The 17,780-nt window shown below is 50.9% G+C and overlaps 1 protein-coding gene across 7 annotated transcripts in view; it reads right to left on the bottom strand.

Moving 5' to 3' along the window:
* Nucleotides 1-4,186: 4,186 nt before the first annotated feature.
* The window catches only part of Nol4l (nucleolar protein 4 like), a 121,082-nt gene continuing 107,488 nt past the window's right edge, over nucleotides 4,187-17,780 (bottom strand). For 5 of the 7 annotated variants that reach the window (XM_029474306.2, XM_021151042.3, XM_021151050.3 and 2 more), the window contains 6 exons: nucleotides 15,920-16,197; nucleotides 13,271-13,456; nucleotides 12,999-13,190; nucleotides 12,675-12,797; nucleotides 11,956-12,157; nucleotides 4,187-7,390 (listed from right to left, as the gene is read on the bottom strand). In XM_029474306.2, the coding sequence (XP_029330166.1) occupies nucleotides 7,173-7,390; nucleotides 11,956-12,157; nucleotides 12,675-12,797; nucleotides 12,999-13,190; nucleotides 13,271-13,456; nucleotides 15,920-16,197 (1,199 nt within the window). In that variant the 3' untranslated portion in view covers nucleotides 4,187-7,172. The remainder of the gene's footprint in view (nucleotides 7,391-11,955; nucleotides 12,158-12,674; nucleotides 12,798-12,998; nucleotides 13,191-13,270; nucleotides 13,457-15,919; nucleotides 16,198-17,780) is intronic. The other 2 variants (XM_029474307.2, XM_085833199.1) reach the window with 1 other exon arrangement.

The raw sequence follows: 17,780 nt of genomic DNA, 5'->3' as shown, positions 1-17,780 counted from the left end.
GATGGAAGTGAACCTAGGCATAGCCTGGTGGGAGACACCTTATGGGCACTTGAGCAAGTTCTGAAGGGCAACAAATGCTGCTGGGCATTTGTTGGATGATACAGGCTCCTGCTGGGGAAAATGTCTCTCATTTCCTCTTATGTTGCCACATCAAACTGTCGTCATGTCTTTATAAGCTTAGAGCCTTGGCAGGGGACAGCATCTTGCCATTTGAATTGTTTCTAAGTCAGAATGAGGCAGTGGCTAGAGTACAGGCCATATCTTGTGCCACTCTTTGCTTGGGCACTGCCTGCCACTGTCTTGTCCAAATGGGTGCTAGTGGCATTGACATGGAGTGATTGGTACACTTGCCACTTAGGAAATACTTCAGGTAGGCCAGGATTAATAGCTCCATAGACGTAAAACTTTTAACTTGGGAGTAGCTGCTGCCTTGTGTCACCCTTGTCCCAGAGGGAGCTCAGGATGCAGGCCTGTGGGCTGTGCTGAGGTAGGGGTGCCAGGCAGGCTGTGAGATGACACTTGGTTTTCAGCCCCACTCTAGCTACTGAGTGCAGTGCTAAGATTAGAAGACCAATAAGGAAGGGACATGGGATACACAAGGTCAGTTTGACATCAATTACACTCTTGATGAAATAGGACCTTGTTTGAAAGGGGTGGGGCCTGTGTACACATTGGCAATATCAGTTTCCCTCAGGTTAGGGTGCTATTGTAAGCTGTAGAGAAGGTGGGGCTTCGTGACCTAGAGATTGCTACTTGTACCCCAAATTGGGCAGTACTTAAGCTTGTCTCCATTACATTAATTTGAAAGCCTGGCACAAAATTTCGTAGCACAGTACTATTGGGGTGCTGTCTTGCCATTCTAAAGACACTCCTAAGAAGTGCGTCGGCTGCATGCTGTCAGGATGCACACCGCTGTTGACAGAACCAAGTGCTTCATGCAGTAGTCCCTAGAAGGAAGATGGTAGACCTTCGCAAAGATTGGCTTAGATTGTTGATACTGTTGGCTTATGTTTGGTACTAGGCTCTCCCAGTATGGTGGTAGGGTTGGGTTTTTTTTTTGTTTGTTTTGTTTTGTTTTTGGTTGTTTTTTTGTTTGTTTGTTTGAGTGGGGGGACGAGGAGCATTGGCTTGTTTGTTTTGAGACAGGGTTTCTCTGTGTAGCCCTGGCTGTCCTGGAACTCACTCTGTAGACAAGGCTGGCCTCTAACTCAGAAATCCGCCTGCCTCTGCCTCCCAAGTGCTGGGATTAAAGGCGTGCGCCACCACTGCCCAGCCCGCTTTTTATTTTTAAGATAGGGTCTCATACAAAGACCCTCTATATGACCAGGAATTCATTATGTAGATCAGGCTAGCCATTAACTAGCCTGCTCTAGATTCCTCTGTCTTCTGAATGCTGGCTGGGGTTGAAGGCGAGCCTTGCCTAGTGGTAATTTTTTTTTTTAACACTGTTTGATATATCCCAGGTTTGATCCTGCCTCTGCTACTTTGCAGGTGCTAGGTATGAATCTGTTTTTGTGTGGTGCTGGGGAATTCAACCCAAGGCTTTGCACTTGCTAAGCTAGCCCTGTAGTGAGTCACATCTTATGCCTCTAGGGCATTTCAAATGATTTAAAAGGACAAGAGATGTGTTGTCCCTATTGGATAAAGGGGAGGTTTGCCAGTTACTGTTGAGTGAACTTGTCAGTGCTTTAAGATGACATTTCCCAGTTGATGGTGTCTTGTGTCAACTGTTAACAGCAATGGTCTGAAAGCATCACCTTAAGCAAGAGTATCCAGTATTCTGTCCTCCAGCCGGTTCCCTGGGATTCCAGTGTTCCGTAGCAGCCTCACTGAAGAGGTAAGTGTTCACACTATCCTGTTCTATGAAGGTTGTGGGGCGCTTGTGGTCCCTTGGAGAATCTCAGCAAGTTTTGGCAGGATGGGAACTTTATTGGCATTACTGAGGACTTGCTGGCCCTTGACCCCTATTACCTCTCAGAGGTATGTGGAGGTGCCATGCCTAACCCCTTATGTTCCGCTCAGGTGCACAGTGAGGGCTGCAGACCGCTCATTCTCAGCCTCTAATATGAGCAGTTGGCTGCTTTATAGAATTTTTGCTTGAGGTTATAACAACTGTTAATGTAACCAGGCATGGTGGGTCATCAGCTTGAATCCCAGCACTCAGGAGGCAGAGGCAGCCAGATCTCTCTAAGTTAAGAGTCCAGCCTCATCGTCATAACAGGTTCCAGGACAGCCAGGGCTCTGAGGAGACCCAGTCTTTAAAAACAAAAACAAAAAAAGAACACAACTGGTATTTGTAAGTATCTGCATATATATTGTTTGAATTCATTTTTTTTTCCAAACTCATGATAATCAACTTATTCCCAGCCATTTTCCTGTAATGTTTCCTAAAAGCTTAACCTAAATGACTAAATGATCAGAGGGGTGAAAAGTATGCAAATCTGTACTAGAGGAAGTGGCCTTTGTTTTCTTTCGAGGTAAGAACTCAAGCTTTGCCTAGACTTGGATGTCAGTTACTGAGTGTTTAGAACTAGAAGTTTTTTTTTTTTCCAAGCTCTTAGCAGTTGCTAAGGAGCTTAGATTTGGTCAGTTGGCCAGGCACCAAGCCAGTAGGACAGGGCACAGCACATGTTTCATTGTCACACAGCTGCAGACTAAATCTTGCTTGGTTGATGACTGAACTTAGGCGAGACATGGCACTTGGTATACCTCTGTGGCACAGTCTCGAGAGGGTTATGAGGTGACTGAAACTTGATTGCTTCACAGGAGACCTGTCACCAGTGCCGGGCACCTGATGGGCACCCTAGCCGAGTATCTTCTCCCTTTCTAACAGGCTAGGTGCCAGAAATGAGATTGTAGGCTTATTTGTCTGAGAAAACCTATCGAGGATGTCTGTGAACCAGTGATTGGCTAGGGAAAGGTGAATCTATTCGTAGGATGATGTTTCTAAACTAGATTCAGAAGGACCAGGACTGGGTGGCAGCGCTGCTGCTGTGACACAGTCGAAGCTCAGTGTAAGGTTTGTTGTTCAGTGTTTATTAAGTAGATTCAGTCTGGTATATGATATACAGTCTCAAAAGGAAAAGGATTCCACATACTTATGACATCAGTGCATTTAGCAGTAATACCATGGAGATAACCGCTCATTAACAGCTCATTGGTCTTCTGGTAAGTGAGGGAAAGAGGGCGTCGGCCTGTGCTAGTCATTCCACAAACAAAACAGAATTTAGTAGCTGCATCACGTAGAAAGACACATCCTAAGAATTAAAGTAGTAAGCCACATTTACTGGGAAACTCACTATACAGAACACAAACACTTTATAGAGCATTGAGGAGGAGGGTCCTCACCTGCTTAGAAGAGCCACATTAAGTTGCATAGGTGCATATCTGTAAAAATATAATTTAGCGGTGAAACCATTGATTAATAAAGTCACCTTTAAAAGTTGGTGCCATCCACTGCTTGCGGTAAGTGCCTTATGCTTACTGTCTGGAGCCCCTGACCCTCCCCTGAAGTGCTGTGTCATCTGCACTCAAAGTCACAGTCTCACCTTACATGGAACTCACGCTCTTCCAAAGTGTGTCTCAATCATGCCAGCAGATCGATGGCCTCTTGTGTTGACCCTAAATCCTGCCTGGCTTGCTCCTGAAGGCCCATGAGTCCTCTTGACCTTCATACTGCCTCCTGCCCAGAGAAGAACTTCCTCCCAGAGCTGGGCAGTAAAGTCCTGCATTAATGTCTCCACTGTGTGCTATCCCCCACCCAGCTGGCAGGAGGTGCTGCCTTGATTCCTAAGGGAACACATGATAGAGGCACGGGGCATCTACCAGGCAGAATGTGTTGGCAAATCTGAGTTCCAGGTGGTGAAGGTTTTTGTTTTTTAGGTGGAAACGGGTACAAAGTGAGAGGTTTTGTTTTGTGGCTTTGCTAAGCAGATGAGCTAGTGAGGTGCAATCTTCCTCCTCGAGCGTGCGTCTTGCAGAAAACACAGGGATGGGGCATCTGTACATGTAAACAGTACACTTCCACTGAGTCCAAAATTAGGAGCAAAATACAAAGGTTCACATTGGTCTTAGGTAGATACAGGCAAGAGAGGATTGAGCTGTTGCGCTCAGAAACAACAAAACAAAGTCTCTAAAGCACCACTAAATTATATAAAATCAGACCACGGACGGATTGAAACTGGTATTCTGGTGAAATACTTTACTATCTTGTAAAAAGTTTTACAAAAAATTACAAATTAAAAGTATCAACCCTCTGAGTTCAAAGCAGCATTTTGAGAATGAACTGGTAGTTAATCCTATAACCACCTGTGGAGTCATTTGTGGCCCTTGAGAAATAGGGAGGGACAGATGGGTTCCACCTGTTCAAAGTCCTCCAAGACCCCCCTGGCCCTGCCTGCCTCTCCCCAACACCGTCCTTGGGAATAAACTGTCCATTTGTTGAGTGGTGAGAGGAAAAAAAAAAATGCTTTCAAATGGGTCCTGTATACTATCCCTGGTCTAACAGATGATCATCCACCACTTCTCTTGATAACCTGCAGGGATCTGCCCGCAAGGACTCGGGGGGGCAGGGGGGTGCATCCTGCACTGGCATGTTCACTGTGACTTGAGATCACCAGTGACTACTGTGTGCCTGAGGCTTCCGTCACACTGCAGTGGCTGCAGGACAAGGCTTTGGGAAGCTCCTCCTGGGAAAAGGCGGACCACAGTCAGGAAGGGAGGCTTGACACTGCATCTTTTAAAACAAAAGGAAAACAGAACAAGTTCCCTGACTGAACTAGGTAATGGAATCCTGTGTCCACACTAACTTGCTCCTGGTATGGCTGCTCTGAGGCTTTGGGGACCACTTCTCTGGGAAGAAGCCCAGGTCAGCATGCCAGCATCTACTGTCTTGCAGCCCCTCTGGAAACCATCAGCACTGGCATTGGTTTTATTTTTCTTGAAAGCAAAACACATGGAACCTATGTTCACACTGTACTCTAGGAGCAGGCTGCTAGTGGCTGGTCAAGACTGCTTGCAGTTAGAAAATACCACTTAGATATAGATTATGCTTGTCCTTACAGATGTGTCCTGTGGGGATAGAGGGAGGAGCCCCTGCCTAGTCTCTTCTATCTTCTTCCAAAAATGCAAGCCATTTGTGTCTAGCTTGGGTACTGCCTCTGGGAGCAGACACAATGCGGTAAGCAATTGATAACAGAAATTCTAGGGCGGCGATTGTCTCTGCCAATTTTCAACATTTTCACAAATTGCCTGGGGTAACATTTTGCAAAAAGATCTACTGATTACTTTGTAGTATTCACACACAAAAATAAATATTTACACAAATTCAAACATCCAGGAGTCCTACTGAGCAGGTGGGGAACTGGGCACATGTTTGGCCAGCTGTGGGGAGGCCTGGGCACTGGAGTTTGTGCTGTACATAGGGGCTCAGGTGTCCTGGCCCAGTCCAGAGGCCTGGTGAGCGGGCACATGAAGGCAGAGGTGGTGTGGCTGGGTAGGCATTGTAGGCCATGTGAAAGACCACATTTAACCCCAGTGTGGAAGTGTGCAGGGTGGGGAACCCTGCCTTACAGCCCTGAATCTGAACAGGTAGGGTATCTGCACTGGCACTGCCTGCCTACCCATTTGAAGGGTAGTCTGTCAGGCTGCCACAAGCAGTCCCTGCCATAGACCAGTTTGGGAAGGGCACTCGCTCTGGGTCCAAGAGTGGCTCTTTGTGGTTAGCTTAGTGTCCACTCAGCCCTGGCTCCCTTGAGGCCTCCTAGCTCTGAGGGAAGAAAGGCAACAGGGCTTCTGCCATCTCTGGGCAGGGGCAGGCAGCAGAGTGCTGCTGTCATGGCTACGGAGTGTTGAGGGAGAGGCCCCCTGGCCTGCTGAGGTCTGGGTGAATCCCTGGTTTTAGCAGCACTGGTAGGTATTGCACAGAGCAAGAGGAAGTGCCTGTCAGGGAGGAAGGAAACCAGGTCAGCTTTTTCTTGTCCCTTGTCACACTCCAGGGACTAGGTTTCTTACAGGACAAGCCTTTCCAGAAGAAAGTTTGATCCTAGGAGAATGCAAGTAGTTCTGCACTTCCACCAACGATCTGATCCCTCTACTCCCATCGTGAGGTGAGGAGTGGAAACCATAATTCACCCTTGGGCACACAGATGCCTGGCCAAGAGAAGTGGCCCCTCAGCAGGTTACCTGGGGGCTGTGTGGGGCCTGGACCAGCTCCAGACACTCTATCCTGTCAAGCATCTCCAAGAGCCCAGGCTATGGCAAGCTGCTGGTTTTAAGGGCCAAGCCCCTCTGGGCTCTGGTTCCTGGACACTGGGTCTCATTTACCTCCCAGAAGATAGCTACATTGTGTGGGAGTTGGGGAGACAGCCATTCAGAACACACTTGGAGCACGTCCTGGAAAAGCCCACGCTGGAGTGTGAGGTAGAGTACAGGTGACCGTGTGACTGGGACTCTGTCAGATGGGATGGGTGGCTGCTTTTGTTTGTAGTGAGTGTTGGTGAGGTCCCTCTGTTTGGCAGTGTCCCTGTGGCAGCACTGGGATCTGCAACAAGACAGCCTAGTGGTGGAGTGTGGTGGCCTTCCCAAGGGTATGCTGGGCACTCGGGACAGTGAGCTGGCCCCCAACTCTGCTGGCCCCCAGCTCACATCAGTGTAGTGATATGGAATGTTAGGTACAGGGATCCATCCTTCTGATTAGACAGACACAGACTGGCAATCTGTACAAACACAAAAGAATCCATTTCAGAAAAATAAATTACTAAGGGGAGAGAAAGGGTCCACTTTTGCTCTTCTCAATAAATATGCAATTCTGCTCACCTAAGACTTGAAAGGTAATTATTGGGGGGGTTCTAACATCATGGTCCACAAAGGTGATTCTAAATAGAGCTGCAGCCCCTGTGCCTTTTCAGAGGAGCCTCAACCCTTTTAGAGCTGCCCCACTGGCCTCTTTCCAAGCAGGTCAGAGCACCCATGTGGTGAAATTAAAAAAAAAAAAAAAGAAAAGAAAAGAAAAGTGTCCTTGTGCCCAAAGTCTCAGATGCTTGGAGTGCAGCTAGAAACAGCTCTTTTGGATCCCACCTCTTTCAGAAAACAGTGTACCAACTGGTGAGGCAGGAAGCTGGGTCCAGGCTGGGACAGCCTCCTGGCGTCGTGCACTCTGGGGGCCAGCAGGGTCAGTTCTGCTGTAAAATGAGGTTTTCCAGTTCATCTGCAGAACGCAGCAGGAAGGCTGCAGACTCTCGATAGCCTGCGATGAGCTGCCGCACAGCACTGATCTCCGTGGGGCTAAGCTGGGCTGTGGGCATGGTCCTGCTGGTGCTGTTGCTGGAAGGGGTAGGCGTGGGAGGAGTGGGGGTAGAGGCCCCACCTTTCATGCTGAGGTCTGTGGGCCCTGTAGAGAGGGAAAGATGATTTAGAGTCTAAAGTTTATTGGAAGGTGAAGCCCCTGCCTGCATCTGGGCATAGATTGGAAGCCCTGGTCTACATCCCCAATGGCTATATTCCCAGTATTTAGAATGGGGCTTTGACATAACAAGGGTTCTAGACTAAGCTTTATTGTTAACCATATGACAGGCAAAAGAGAGGTGGAGATTTCTACCCAAAATCACATGGCAAATGAACAATGGAATAAGGAGGCATGCATCAAAAACACAGGCTTTGTTATCAGGCATAGCACAGCACAGCACAGCAGGCTTCCAACCTAGCTTCCTGCCTCTACCTATGCCGCCCATCAGACATACATCCCAGCTCTGGCTTCAGGTGAGGAAGAGGCAGCTTGAGCCACTGAAATGTCTCCTATTAACTCCTGAGCCCTGCCGCTCTCCAGGAGGTAGTCATGGTTGGAACAGGAATAACACCCAGGAAGCGACTGTGCTCCAGGCACTGTGAGAAAGCGCTGTTGGCATGTTTTGGAGGCCGTGAACACCCTGCCCCTAGAGGGTTTTACAGGTGCGTGTGGATGGAAGAGAGGCAAGGCTCGCTTTGCCTCAGCACCTCAGCTCCTCTTCCTCTGAGGAGCTTCACTGTCCCAAGTGAGGAGGCTGATGCTCCTGGGACAGAAGGGCACGGAAGAGGACAGAATAGCCTGCTGTCTGTCCTCCACTGGCTGACTGTGGCAGAACAAACAAACACACAAAGCAACCAAACCCAAGCTCTTACGATCCCTGGGGAGAAGGGGACTACAGCCACCTCTTTGCCCCATTAGAAGCTCCATGGAGTAGGCTGCCAGCACTGGAGTTGAGCAGGTGTATGCTCAAGTCCTTCTCTGCCACCTCATGGGCAATTTCAGAACTTCTCCGAGCGAGCTTCTGATTCCAAAACAAAGCAGGGAGCCACTTCTTGGGGACAGGAGCTTCCATAAAGCTTGGGGAAGCCCAGACAGCCCAGCAGACAGGCGGTTCAGCCTTCTGGAGAACTAGCTGCAGAGCCTACCAGGAGAGGCACCTCAGCTGGCCTACTGGACATGGAAATAAACTCCCACTAGACATGGAAGTGAGCAGAGCTTGATTGTTTTTGTTTTTTGTTTTTCGAGACAGGGTTTCTCTGTATAGCCCTGGCTGTCCTGGAATTCACTTTGTAGACCAGGCTGGCCTCGAACTCAGAAATCCACCTGCCTCTGCCTCTGCCTCCCGAGTGCTGGGATTAAAGGTGAGCGCCACCACGCCTGGCGTGAGCAGAGCTTGAAAGGCCTTGTAAGTATTAATCCCAGCACTCAGGAGGCAGAGGCAGGCGAATTTCTGAGTTCGAGGCCAGGGCTATACAGAGAAACCCTGTCTCGGAAAAAAAAAAAAAAAAGGAACGAAGAGACTAGGGAATGAGAGGCCATGTCCTTGGTGACCCCTTGCCACAGCAGATAGTTCACTTTCCTGGCTATAGCCCCTTCTTCCTGAGTCCCCTACCTGCATCCTTCAACCTGAAAGCCATCTACAGGAGTATATGTTGTTCTGGGCCTACTTCCCTGTAGGTTTTGATGGCCAGGCTTGTTCGTTGCTGCATTTATACGGCTGTATTAGAGATGGACAAAACCTTGTCTTTGGAGACATCTACACTAGAAGTAACATCTAAGGATAAGTTGTGGAAACAACTGTTGCTAAAGAAAGTCAGCACAGCTCTTTATTGGGAAAAGTTGGCCTCTGTGGTTGTACTGTTTGTTGTTGTTTTTTAATTTTAATTTTTATGTGCATTGGTGTTTTGCCTGCACGTGTGCCTATGTGAGGGCGGCAGATCTCCTGGAACTGGAGTTACAGACAGTTGTGAGCTGCCATGTACATGCTAGGAATTAAACCCAGGTCTTCTGGAAGAGCATCCAGTGCTCTTAAAACTGCTGAGCCAGCCGGGCGTGGTGGCGCACGCCTTTAATCCCAGCACTCGGGAGGCAGAGGCAGGTGGATTTCTGAGTTCGAGGCCAGCCTGGTCTACAGAGTGAGTTCCAGGACAGCCAGGGCTATACAGAGAAACCCTGTCTCGAAAAACCAAAAAAAAAAACAAAAAAAACAAAAAAAAAACAAAAACTGCTGAGCCATCTCTCTAGCCCCTGACTGGACAGTTTGTAAACACAGTTATTTTTCCCCTCTGACCAGAGAATGTAGATAGTTTGCTAAAAAGTTTCCTTGGGGATAGGGGTGTAGTTCAGTGGGTAAAGTACCCTCCCTACCACAAAAATGAATAATAATGCTCTTGGAATTAAGATACAGGACAGTGAAGTCTGTTACAATCAAATATGGGAGGAAGAAGAAGATGTGTATGTCAAAACAGAGCCCAGCAGGTGAGTGGCTTCCATGGTGGCAGCTTCTGCCAGCTTCTGGATATCCCAATTGCAAGACTCGGAGGGGATGAAATAGGTTTGACTTTCTCTGGTTGCTTTTGATCTAGGCAATGCCTGCGGGTAGCAGAGGCCACCTGCCACTGTCAGAGGTGGCCCCAGGTTTCTTTTCCCCCCTCTATCCCCAAATCTCAGCTCGCTGTTCACTGCTGCTTAGAGAGTTCCCCAGCCCTCCAGTCCCCGATCTGATCTGGAACCATTTCTGTACAGGTTCCAGTTACAGCTGGATTCTCAGGTTGCTAGTGGCCCCTAGTGGGCTAGTATGGGCACAAGCTGCCTAGCACCCCAGGCTAGAGGGGCGGGGTCTGATTTTATCTGAGCTCATTTCTATCTCCAGTGACAACATGAACAAAGTGGGGAGGTTGAGCCATTAGCAGAGCTGTGGTAGGGTCCAAGCCTGAAAGGCTGTGACTGGCAGGACAGTGGGGAGGAGGGATGGCTCTGTGACCCAGTAGCTACTGCTTATTTTCCCCAGCTGCTGGAGGCAAGAGTGCTCATGGAAAAAGGCTGTTCCTAGCAAGGAGGAAAATGACCAGATCTCAGTCCTATCCATCTTTAAGGAAGCAGGATGTTCAGAGATGGGATTCATGGAGCAGACAGCTGCCTCCTGATCTCAGCTCTGGCTGTTGGTCATGTCTTTCAGGACTCATACACTTGTGAGAGGCCAGGGAGCCACCACAACTGTGGTCCTAACACAGGCCATGCTGCATGTACCAGGTAAAGTTTTATCATGTGCTGCCCGGGCGTGACTGGGCACCAGGTCATACCTTCCTCCATAGCCACTTGGTCCTAGTGTTCCAGAGCATTCTAACCTTCCTGATCCTGAAACCCACGTCAGATACTCTAACTCTAGCAAAGGGACTGTAAGGAGAGTGGCTGTGGACCAGCCATTCTACCCCTGGTGTGCACCATGCTGGCCTGCTCTAGGGATTAGGCAGCCAGCCGCTTATTTTAGGTTAAGACGCATTAGAAGGGATGAGAGGTTAAGCCCAGGCAGGAACCTTCCAGACACCAGCACTTCCTTCCCAGTTGTGGGGCACAGTAAGCATGCAAGATGAAGCAAGGGGTGGGTGGAGATGGTCTGGCCTTTCTACCAGGGCTAGGAACCGGCCCTCTTCCTTGCTACCCAGGAACAGTCAAGGGGTCTCCTAACCCCAGAGCTCGCCTGCCAGCAAGTGCTTTTTCTTCTACCTGCCCGCTTAAGACAGCAGCTTGATGTCTTCACTTTCCTTCACTCCTTGGCCCCTGAATAACACAGAGGCACACTGCCTCTGCCCTGTCCCTGAAAACATTTTCATCACAGGGTTGGGCAGAACAGGATGATGGAGGCTAGACACAGTCACAGCCCTTGTATGCCTAGTAGCCCCCTGACCCTTCTCTCCCTGTTGCCCCTGCTAGAGAAGGTCTTGATGGCTGATCTGCCCCCATGTAAGACAAAATACCTCATGCCACCAGAGGTGTAGGAGGAACCGGTCTTCCCCCTCGTTCTCCCTCCCTTGGGGTGGCACCTGCAGAGATTCCTGGGAAGCCCTTGTCAAGCTGCCCAGTTTAGGTATGGAGCAGAAGAACCAACCTAATGTTTAACCATCTCCCAGACGACTTAAATGGGGGCGCCATGGGTAGAGGGGCTGAGGCTAGACCAGATCCTGGCTCTGCTGCCAACTCACAGGGGACTTTCAGGGAGTGGAATCAGAGAGGTACATTTGTAGTGATTGGCAAAAGCAATTACCATTGGAGATGGAAAATGGAGCCCAGGCTTTCCTGACCTCATCTAAAGACTGACTACTAATGGGGGAGCTGGGCCATTGTCCCGCTCTTCCCAAGGGCTTTTATGTAGAACAAGCTAGACACTGCTCTGGTAAAAACCAGGCCTGGCCAGGCATGGTGGCGCACACCTTTAATCCCAGCACTCGGGAGGCAGAGGCAGGTGGATTTCTGAGTTCGAGGCCAGCCTGGTCTACAGAGTGAGTTCCAGGACAGCCAGGGCTACACAGAGAAACCCTCTCTCAAAAAAAAAAAAAAACAAAAAAAAAAAACAAAACAAAACAAAAACCAAAAAACAAAAAACAAAAAACCAAAAAAACCCAAAACAACAACAACAACAAAAAAAAAAACCAGGCCTGACCACTACTTACCATTACTGTGATTTCCTGTCTGGAGGGAAGCGGAGGGCTGCAGGTTGCTGCTCAAGGACCCATAGCCACGGTAGCTGTAATTGAGGCCACCGTTGACATACACGGGGTCCTGGGAGTAGGCAGAGGCTGGCAGTGAGTAGGTGGAGTGGGTGATGGCTGTAGAGTCCCGAGAGTGCTGTTTATCCAGGGCTATGGGTTCTTCCTGCAAAGGAGGGATGACAGTGCTGGGGAACCCAGGGGACAGCAAGCCTGGTCACTGTTCTTGTCATGAGGTAGGAAGAGGCTGTTTCCTGGGACCCACTGATGTGATCTGGGCTGGGGCATCCTGTTGTTTCTCTCTCCCTGGGCACTTTGCCTCAGGGATCGCCCCTGATTGCATCTCTCTATGAACATACTAGGTTGACTCTACGCAGTGTAAAAGATCCTCTCTGTATGAGCCTAGAACCTGTATCTCTTTAGTGCTGGGATTATAGGCGAGCACTTCCATACTCAGTCAGCCTTCCTTCCAATAGGTCTGCAATCGTAGTAACAAGGTCCTCCAGCACTCCCCACCCACCTCTTGGCACCCTCCTCTCTCCATCCTCTCTGCCCACCACAGTGCTGTAACTGTAGGCTACACGATGGCTGCCCTCCCACCTCTCTGTCCACCCCCGCTGCAGGTGTAGACGGAATGAACAGTGGGTGAGACTCCTTTGCACACAGCCAGCATGAGCGCATACTTGTGAGGACTGGTAGATCTCCAGGCGCATCCTCTTGGCTGCCTTTCTTGTCTCACTCTCACAGGCAGCTGCTAGGATGTTCTCTGCCATGGCTGAGGTCAGGTGCGGAGGAGTAGGTCTGGTCTGCAGGCAGAAGAGACAGTGCTGGTGTTTGGGCTGGAAGGGTCCTGGTCAGGGGATGGCAAAGCAGGGGTTTGGACTCCAGCACCTGACTAACAGCCTGTTTTCCTCATTTGTGAAACAGGCCTACTGGGAAGTTGGGGTAAGGGGTCTGGAGGGCAGTGATGGTGCCACAAGCCAGGGTGGCCAGGAGGAGGTGCTCACCATCTCCATGCCGTTCTTCTTCATGCGGCGGCAGGACTTGAGGTATGTGCGGATGCGCTTGCGGGCCCGCTCCTGGAACTCAGGGAATTGCCGGCTGCAGGACTCAATGATGGCCTGGATCTTCTCCTTGGGCTGCTTGGAAATGGGCACCATGCGGTCCAGGTTCTCATCCACGAAGAGCCGCACAAACATCTGGGGAGACACAGGCTATGGGAGAGGGCTGACCCTGCCTTAGACCCATCCGTGTCCCACCAGCCCTGCCTGGTGCTCACGTTGAAGGCCTTGAGCCGCTCGGGGTCCATGCCCTCTGAGTCATTCATCTTGTCATTGTCCTCATGGTCATCATGGTCATCGTCATCGTCATCTGCTGCAGGGGCCCGGCCCACTGTCAGGTCCTCAGGACAGCCACTGACTTCAGTCTTGATGGAATCATAGCTCCCGGAGCTGTATGGGGGCGACTGAAACCGGGCAAAGCAGAGACAAATCAGATGGCTGCCTACTTGGTCTCCCATGGTAAGCTTGGGGACCAGGTCAGCAAGTGAACCCTACTTCCCACTGTGAGCTGAGAGCAACAGGTCTGCCCTCAGTGACCCTGGGCTACTGTCTGGAGGCCCAACTAAAGCAACACACAAGGAGGGCCTTGCCTTTCAGAGGCAAGGGGTAAAGTGTAGGAGCCACTTTCTTGGTGGCAGTGCCCACATCACGACCTGCCATGCTGAGAGAAGGACACCAGAAAAGATTACAATCCGCCAGCCTCTCCTGTGTGCCAGGATCTGTTTGGGCTTCCAGGGTTCCTCCAGGATCCCCAGGGGACTGCAGCCTTGAGTTGACAAGTGAGCTGTCACCAGAGCAGCAAATGTGCAGTCTATCAGGGGGAGGTGCAGATGGGCTGGGAAAGGGAGCCAGCCAAGGCAGTAGGGCCACAAAGCAGGGTGCAGTCCCCAGCTCCCAGGCCAGGCTGTTTCTGCCTATCTCCCAAGAGATTGCTCTGAAGCCTGGGGAAACAGATGTTCAAGAAGGGGGGGAGCAGAGACAGCCAGCCTGCTGCAGCCCAACTGTGAATGGGCAAGGACTTAAGCACTCTGCTCCCACACAGATCCTTCCCTCCATCACACCATAGGCAAAGGTGGCAATCGCTTCCTTGGTTGGTGGTAGTGCCCATTCTAGGACTGGTCATATTATGGAAAGGACACAAAAAAAAAAGATTCCCATGAGCCAGCCCCTTCTGTGTGCCAGGATCTATTTGGGCTTCTGGATTTTCTCAGCCTTCAACGACTGCCTGTTTTTCCTTGGACTATGGCTTCTGCTTTCTTCTGCTTCCCAGCTACTAGGTTGCCCCTTCTGACCCAGCTCCATAACATCTTCCTATCCTCAGCACCCTGGCTCTGAGCTGCTGTCATTTGCTTTTTGAAGTCTGTGGCATGCCCTGACTTCAGCATCTCTTTTCTCAAGGACATTGGCATGTAGTGGGTAAGTTGGGCCCAGGAGAAAACACAGTCAGTCAGGAACAGTGATGTGGCCACAGCCTGCCTAAAAGGACCTGGTGCTTCCTGAGGAGCAACTCAAGAGAGACAAGTGGCCTGGCGCCTCTGGCCCTCAGGCCCCTCCCGCCATGACCACACAAAGACCTAAGGGGCAGAATTCCAGCCCTCCAGAATAACAAACAGTCTGGGGTCAAAACATGCACAGGGCACAGGGCACAGGGCTGGCTACTGGCCGGCTCTGGAGCAGTCACATCTGCAAGTGATTCTTTAGCTGAATCCTCTGCCGGGCCAGAGCAGAACAAGCAAACTGTCAGAAGCCCTCAGTGCCCACCCCTGGGCCATGGTATGACCATGGTAGCAAGTGGGTTGAGGGCTCTGCTAAGTCAAATTTGCCTCCGCCCTAGGACAGCTGCTCTGTCTGGTCCCTGTACCTACATCGGGCTGATCCCTATGGGCTCTGCTACTCATGTGGCACCAACGCCATCCTGTCCCTTTAGATTGTGTCCTGAGCATTTATTTGTCCCATCCCACCCTGAAAAAGAGACAGGCCAGGGCAAAGAGTCTGTGGAGAGTAGGCAGGTGGCTGCAGAAGGGCAGAGTTGAAGAGGTGCCCCAGGAGAGCTGGCACCTGTCAAGAAACTTTAATGGCCCAGGATAGTGTGTGCAATTATGGGCCATGGCAGGCCCTCCTATACCCATATATCAGCTTGCTCAGGAGAGAAACTCCACATCCCTTTGTGCATCATCTGAAAAGATGGGGTCAGGCAGGCAGATCAGCCGAGGGGTCTGAGGCCTGGGCTGACTTTTCTCAAGGTGTGTGGTGGGGAAGGAGTCCACAAGCCAGGGTGCCTGTGCGGTTGGTGCCCTTCTCCACCTTTAGGCAAGCTTGGAGGGCCACACTCAAATCACCTCTAACAACTGAGCCCTTTGTAAGGCCTTTATGTTTTTATTATTTAGGTCTTCCTATGGTAGCTTGAGCTGTCCTGACCTGAAACTCTCCATGTAGCCCAGGATGGCTTCCAACTGAACTCCTGCTTCAGGCAAATTCTGAGAAGTAGAGTTACAGGCATGACTACCATGCTCAGCAATGTCTTATACTTCTGTCACAAATGTGCCATTTGCTGCTGTTCCTTACAGCAAACTGTGTTCTGGGGGAGGGAATAAGCCGCAGGGACACACATTACCTGCCACTTCTCTGTCAAAGTAGGGAGCATCAAACCCATTTCACCGACAAACACCTGTCAGTAAAGTGATACCGACTTGGGGCAGGTACCCTGAACCATCTGCATTCTAGTGTGGCTCTAGGAAATGAAGGGACCACAACTACAGCCCTGGCTTGATGTCACACCCGGGTGGCTCAGTTCCAGCTCCACTCCAGTCTTTATGACCTCCAGCCTCCCAATACCCCAGCAGCACACAGCCTATAGCCCCACACACCTCGGGGGTGCTCTTTACCCCATACTTGACGCGGCTCCGCAGCCCATCAGTGCCGCAGCCATCTGAGGGGTAGGACGGCGTGCCCAGAGCTGTGCCGGGCGGGAGCTTCTCACACAGGTTAATGGGCTGGTCCTCGGCAGTGGCGGTGAAGTCCATGGGGGCTGCAGCTCCGTTGCCATTCATCTCAGGGAAGGCGGGGTCCCCCTGTGTGCTGCTGGAAGTGGATGGGTTCAGGGTAGAAGAACCATTGCCGCTGCCACTCTCAGAGGAGGAGTCATCTGGAACCAGAGCACTGGGTGTGAGGCCTGTCCCTTCACCCCCTGTCTCCAGAGGCCCTGCTGGGTGTAGTGGCCTCTGCACCTCTCCCAGAGTACCTGCATTGTTATGTTATCCTTGCAAATCGGAAATGGGCTCTGCTTTCTATCCCAGATGCTCTGGGATCTGAAGTGAGACTCGGGCTTAGCACCTGTGCTGAGGCAAGGGCAGGGAAGTGGGGCCACTCAGGGATAAGTGCATACGCAAAGCTACAGGTTTCTCTTCACCTCCAAACATACAAATGCCAGAGGCAAGCTCCACTTCAGGCAGCCTACCACAGGTCCTCAAGACACTTCCAGAGCTTCAGAACTAGCCTCATCTTGCTCCAAACTGCCGCCCCCGCCCCCTCCCTTCCAACTTCTGCACAGGGGAGCTTTGACTTTCTCCTTCCTCTGCCTGACAGCCCCACTACCAAACTCCCTATTCATCCCTGCCTTCCTATACAGAGTCTGACCACATTTGTAGATCTGCCCTCTGTGCTTGGCTAAATGGCCTCAAGATAGCCCAAAGCCAGCTGCTGAGTCTGGGGGCTGTATCTCCTGTGTTTTCAGATGGTCTTCCTGCATTCTTGATGCAGGAGCCCCCTGCTGTAGAGAGTACAACATTGCAGGATCCAGAGGATAAACTTCAGCTCCAAGGGAATAAATATACATTTTTAGATAAATCCCAGACTTCTTTCTCTACAGGTCCCTGCCTCCTGCTTCATTAGCTGGGCCACAGCAGCTACTCTAGACCTCCTGGGGTCACTGTCAGGTGAGAACCCATGTGGATACCAATGGGGCTTCAGTTGAAGAAATGCCTCAAGGTGATCTAACTGTAAGGCATTTTCTCAATTAGTGATCAAGGGGGAAAGGCCCCTTGTGGGTGGTGCCATCTCTGGGCTGGTAGTCTTGGGTTCTATAAGAGAGCAGGCTGAGCAAGCCAGGGGAGGCAAGCCAGTAAAGAACATCCCTCCATGGCCTCTGCATGGCTTTCTGACCTGCCTGAGTTCCAGTCCTGACTTCCTTGGTGGTGAACAGCAGTATGGAATTGTAAGCCGAATAAACCCTTTCCTCCCCAACTTGCTTCTTGGTCATGATGTTTGTGCAGGAATAGAAACCCTGACTAAGACACCCAGCAAGGGGAGGAGAGGGTGGCAAAGGGAACCCTGACCATATCCTGAACCGCTCTTTTCTCCAGGATGGGGGGGTCTCTCTGACCCCACCCCTCTCCCTGTAGCCAGCAGATTATGAAGACTTAGTCCCCAGTATTGAGCACTGGGCACGCGCACCTGAGCGTCCCCATGGTGACTGAGCAGCTCTGGTACTGCAACCAATCACTTGCCTCTCAGCTGCCTAAGGGGGGGGGGGGCGGTCTGCCCATCAAGTAGCCAGGGCCTTGAGTAGAGGGGGATGGGGAACATGTAGTGCAGTGGCATTCCTCCCCCTCAGCTGCTGCAGGTCACCTGGGCAAGGCTGTGCCACCCAGGCCACCTTTAGGCAAACTGCTCCACCTTCCCTTTATCCTGTGAGCTTCATTCCAAGCCCTATATCTGGGACCTCCCCGC

This window comes from Mus caroli, unplaced genomic scaffold, assembly GCF_978045245.1.
Source record: "Mus caroli unplaced genomic scaffold, Mus_caroli_1 scaffold_2, whole genome shotgun sequence".
Lineage (NCBI taxonomy): Eukaryota > Metazoa > Chordata > Mammalia > Rodentia > Muridae > Mus > Mus caroli.
Note: the sequence above shows the minus strand (reverse complement) of the source record. Positions and strands in the feature narration are given on the sequence as shown.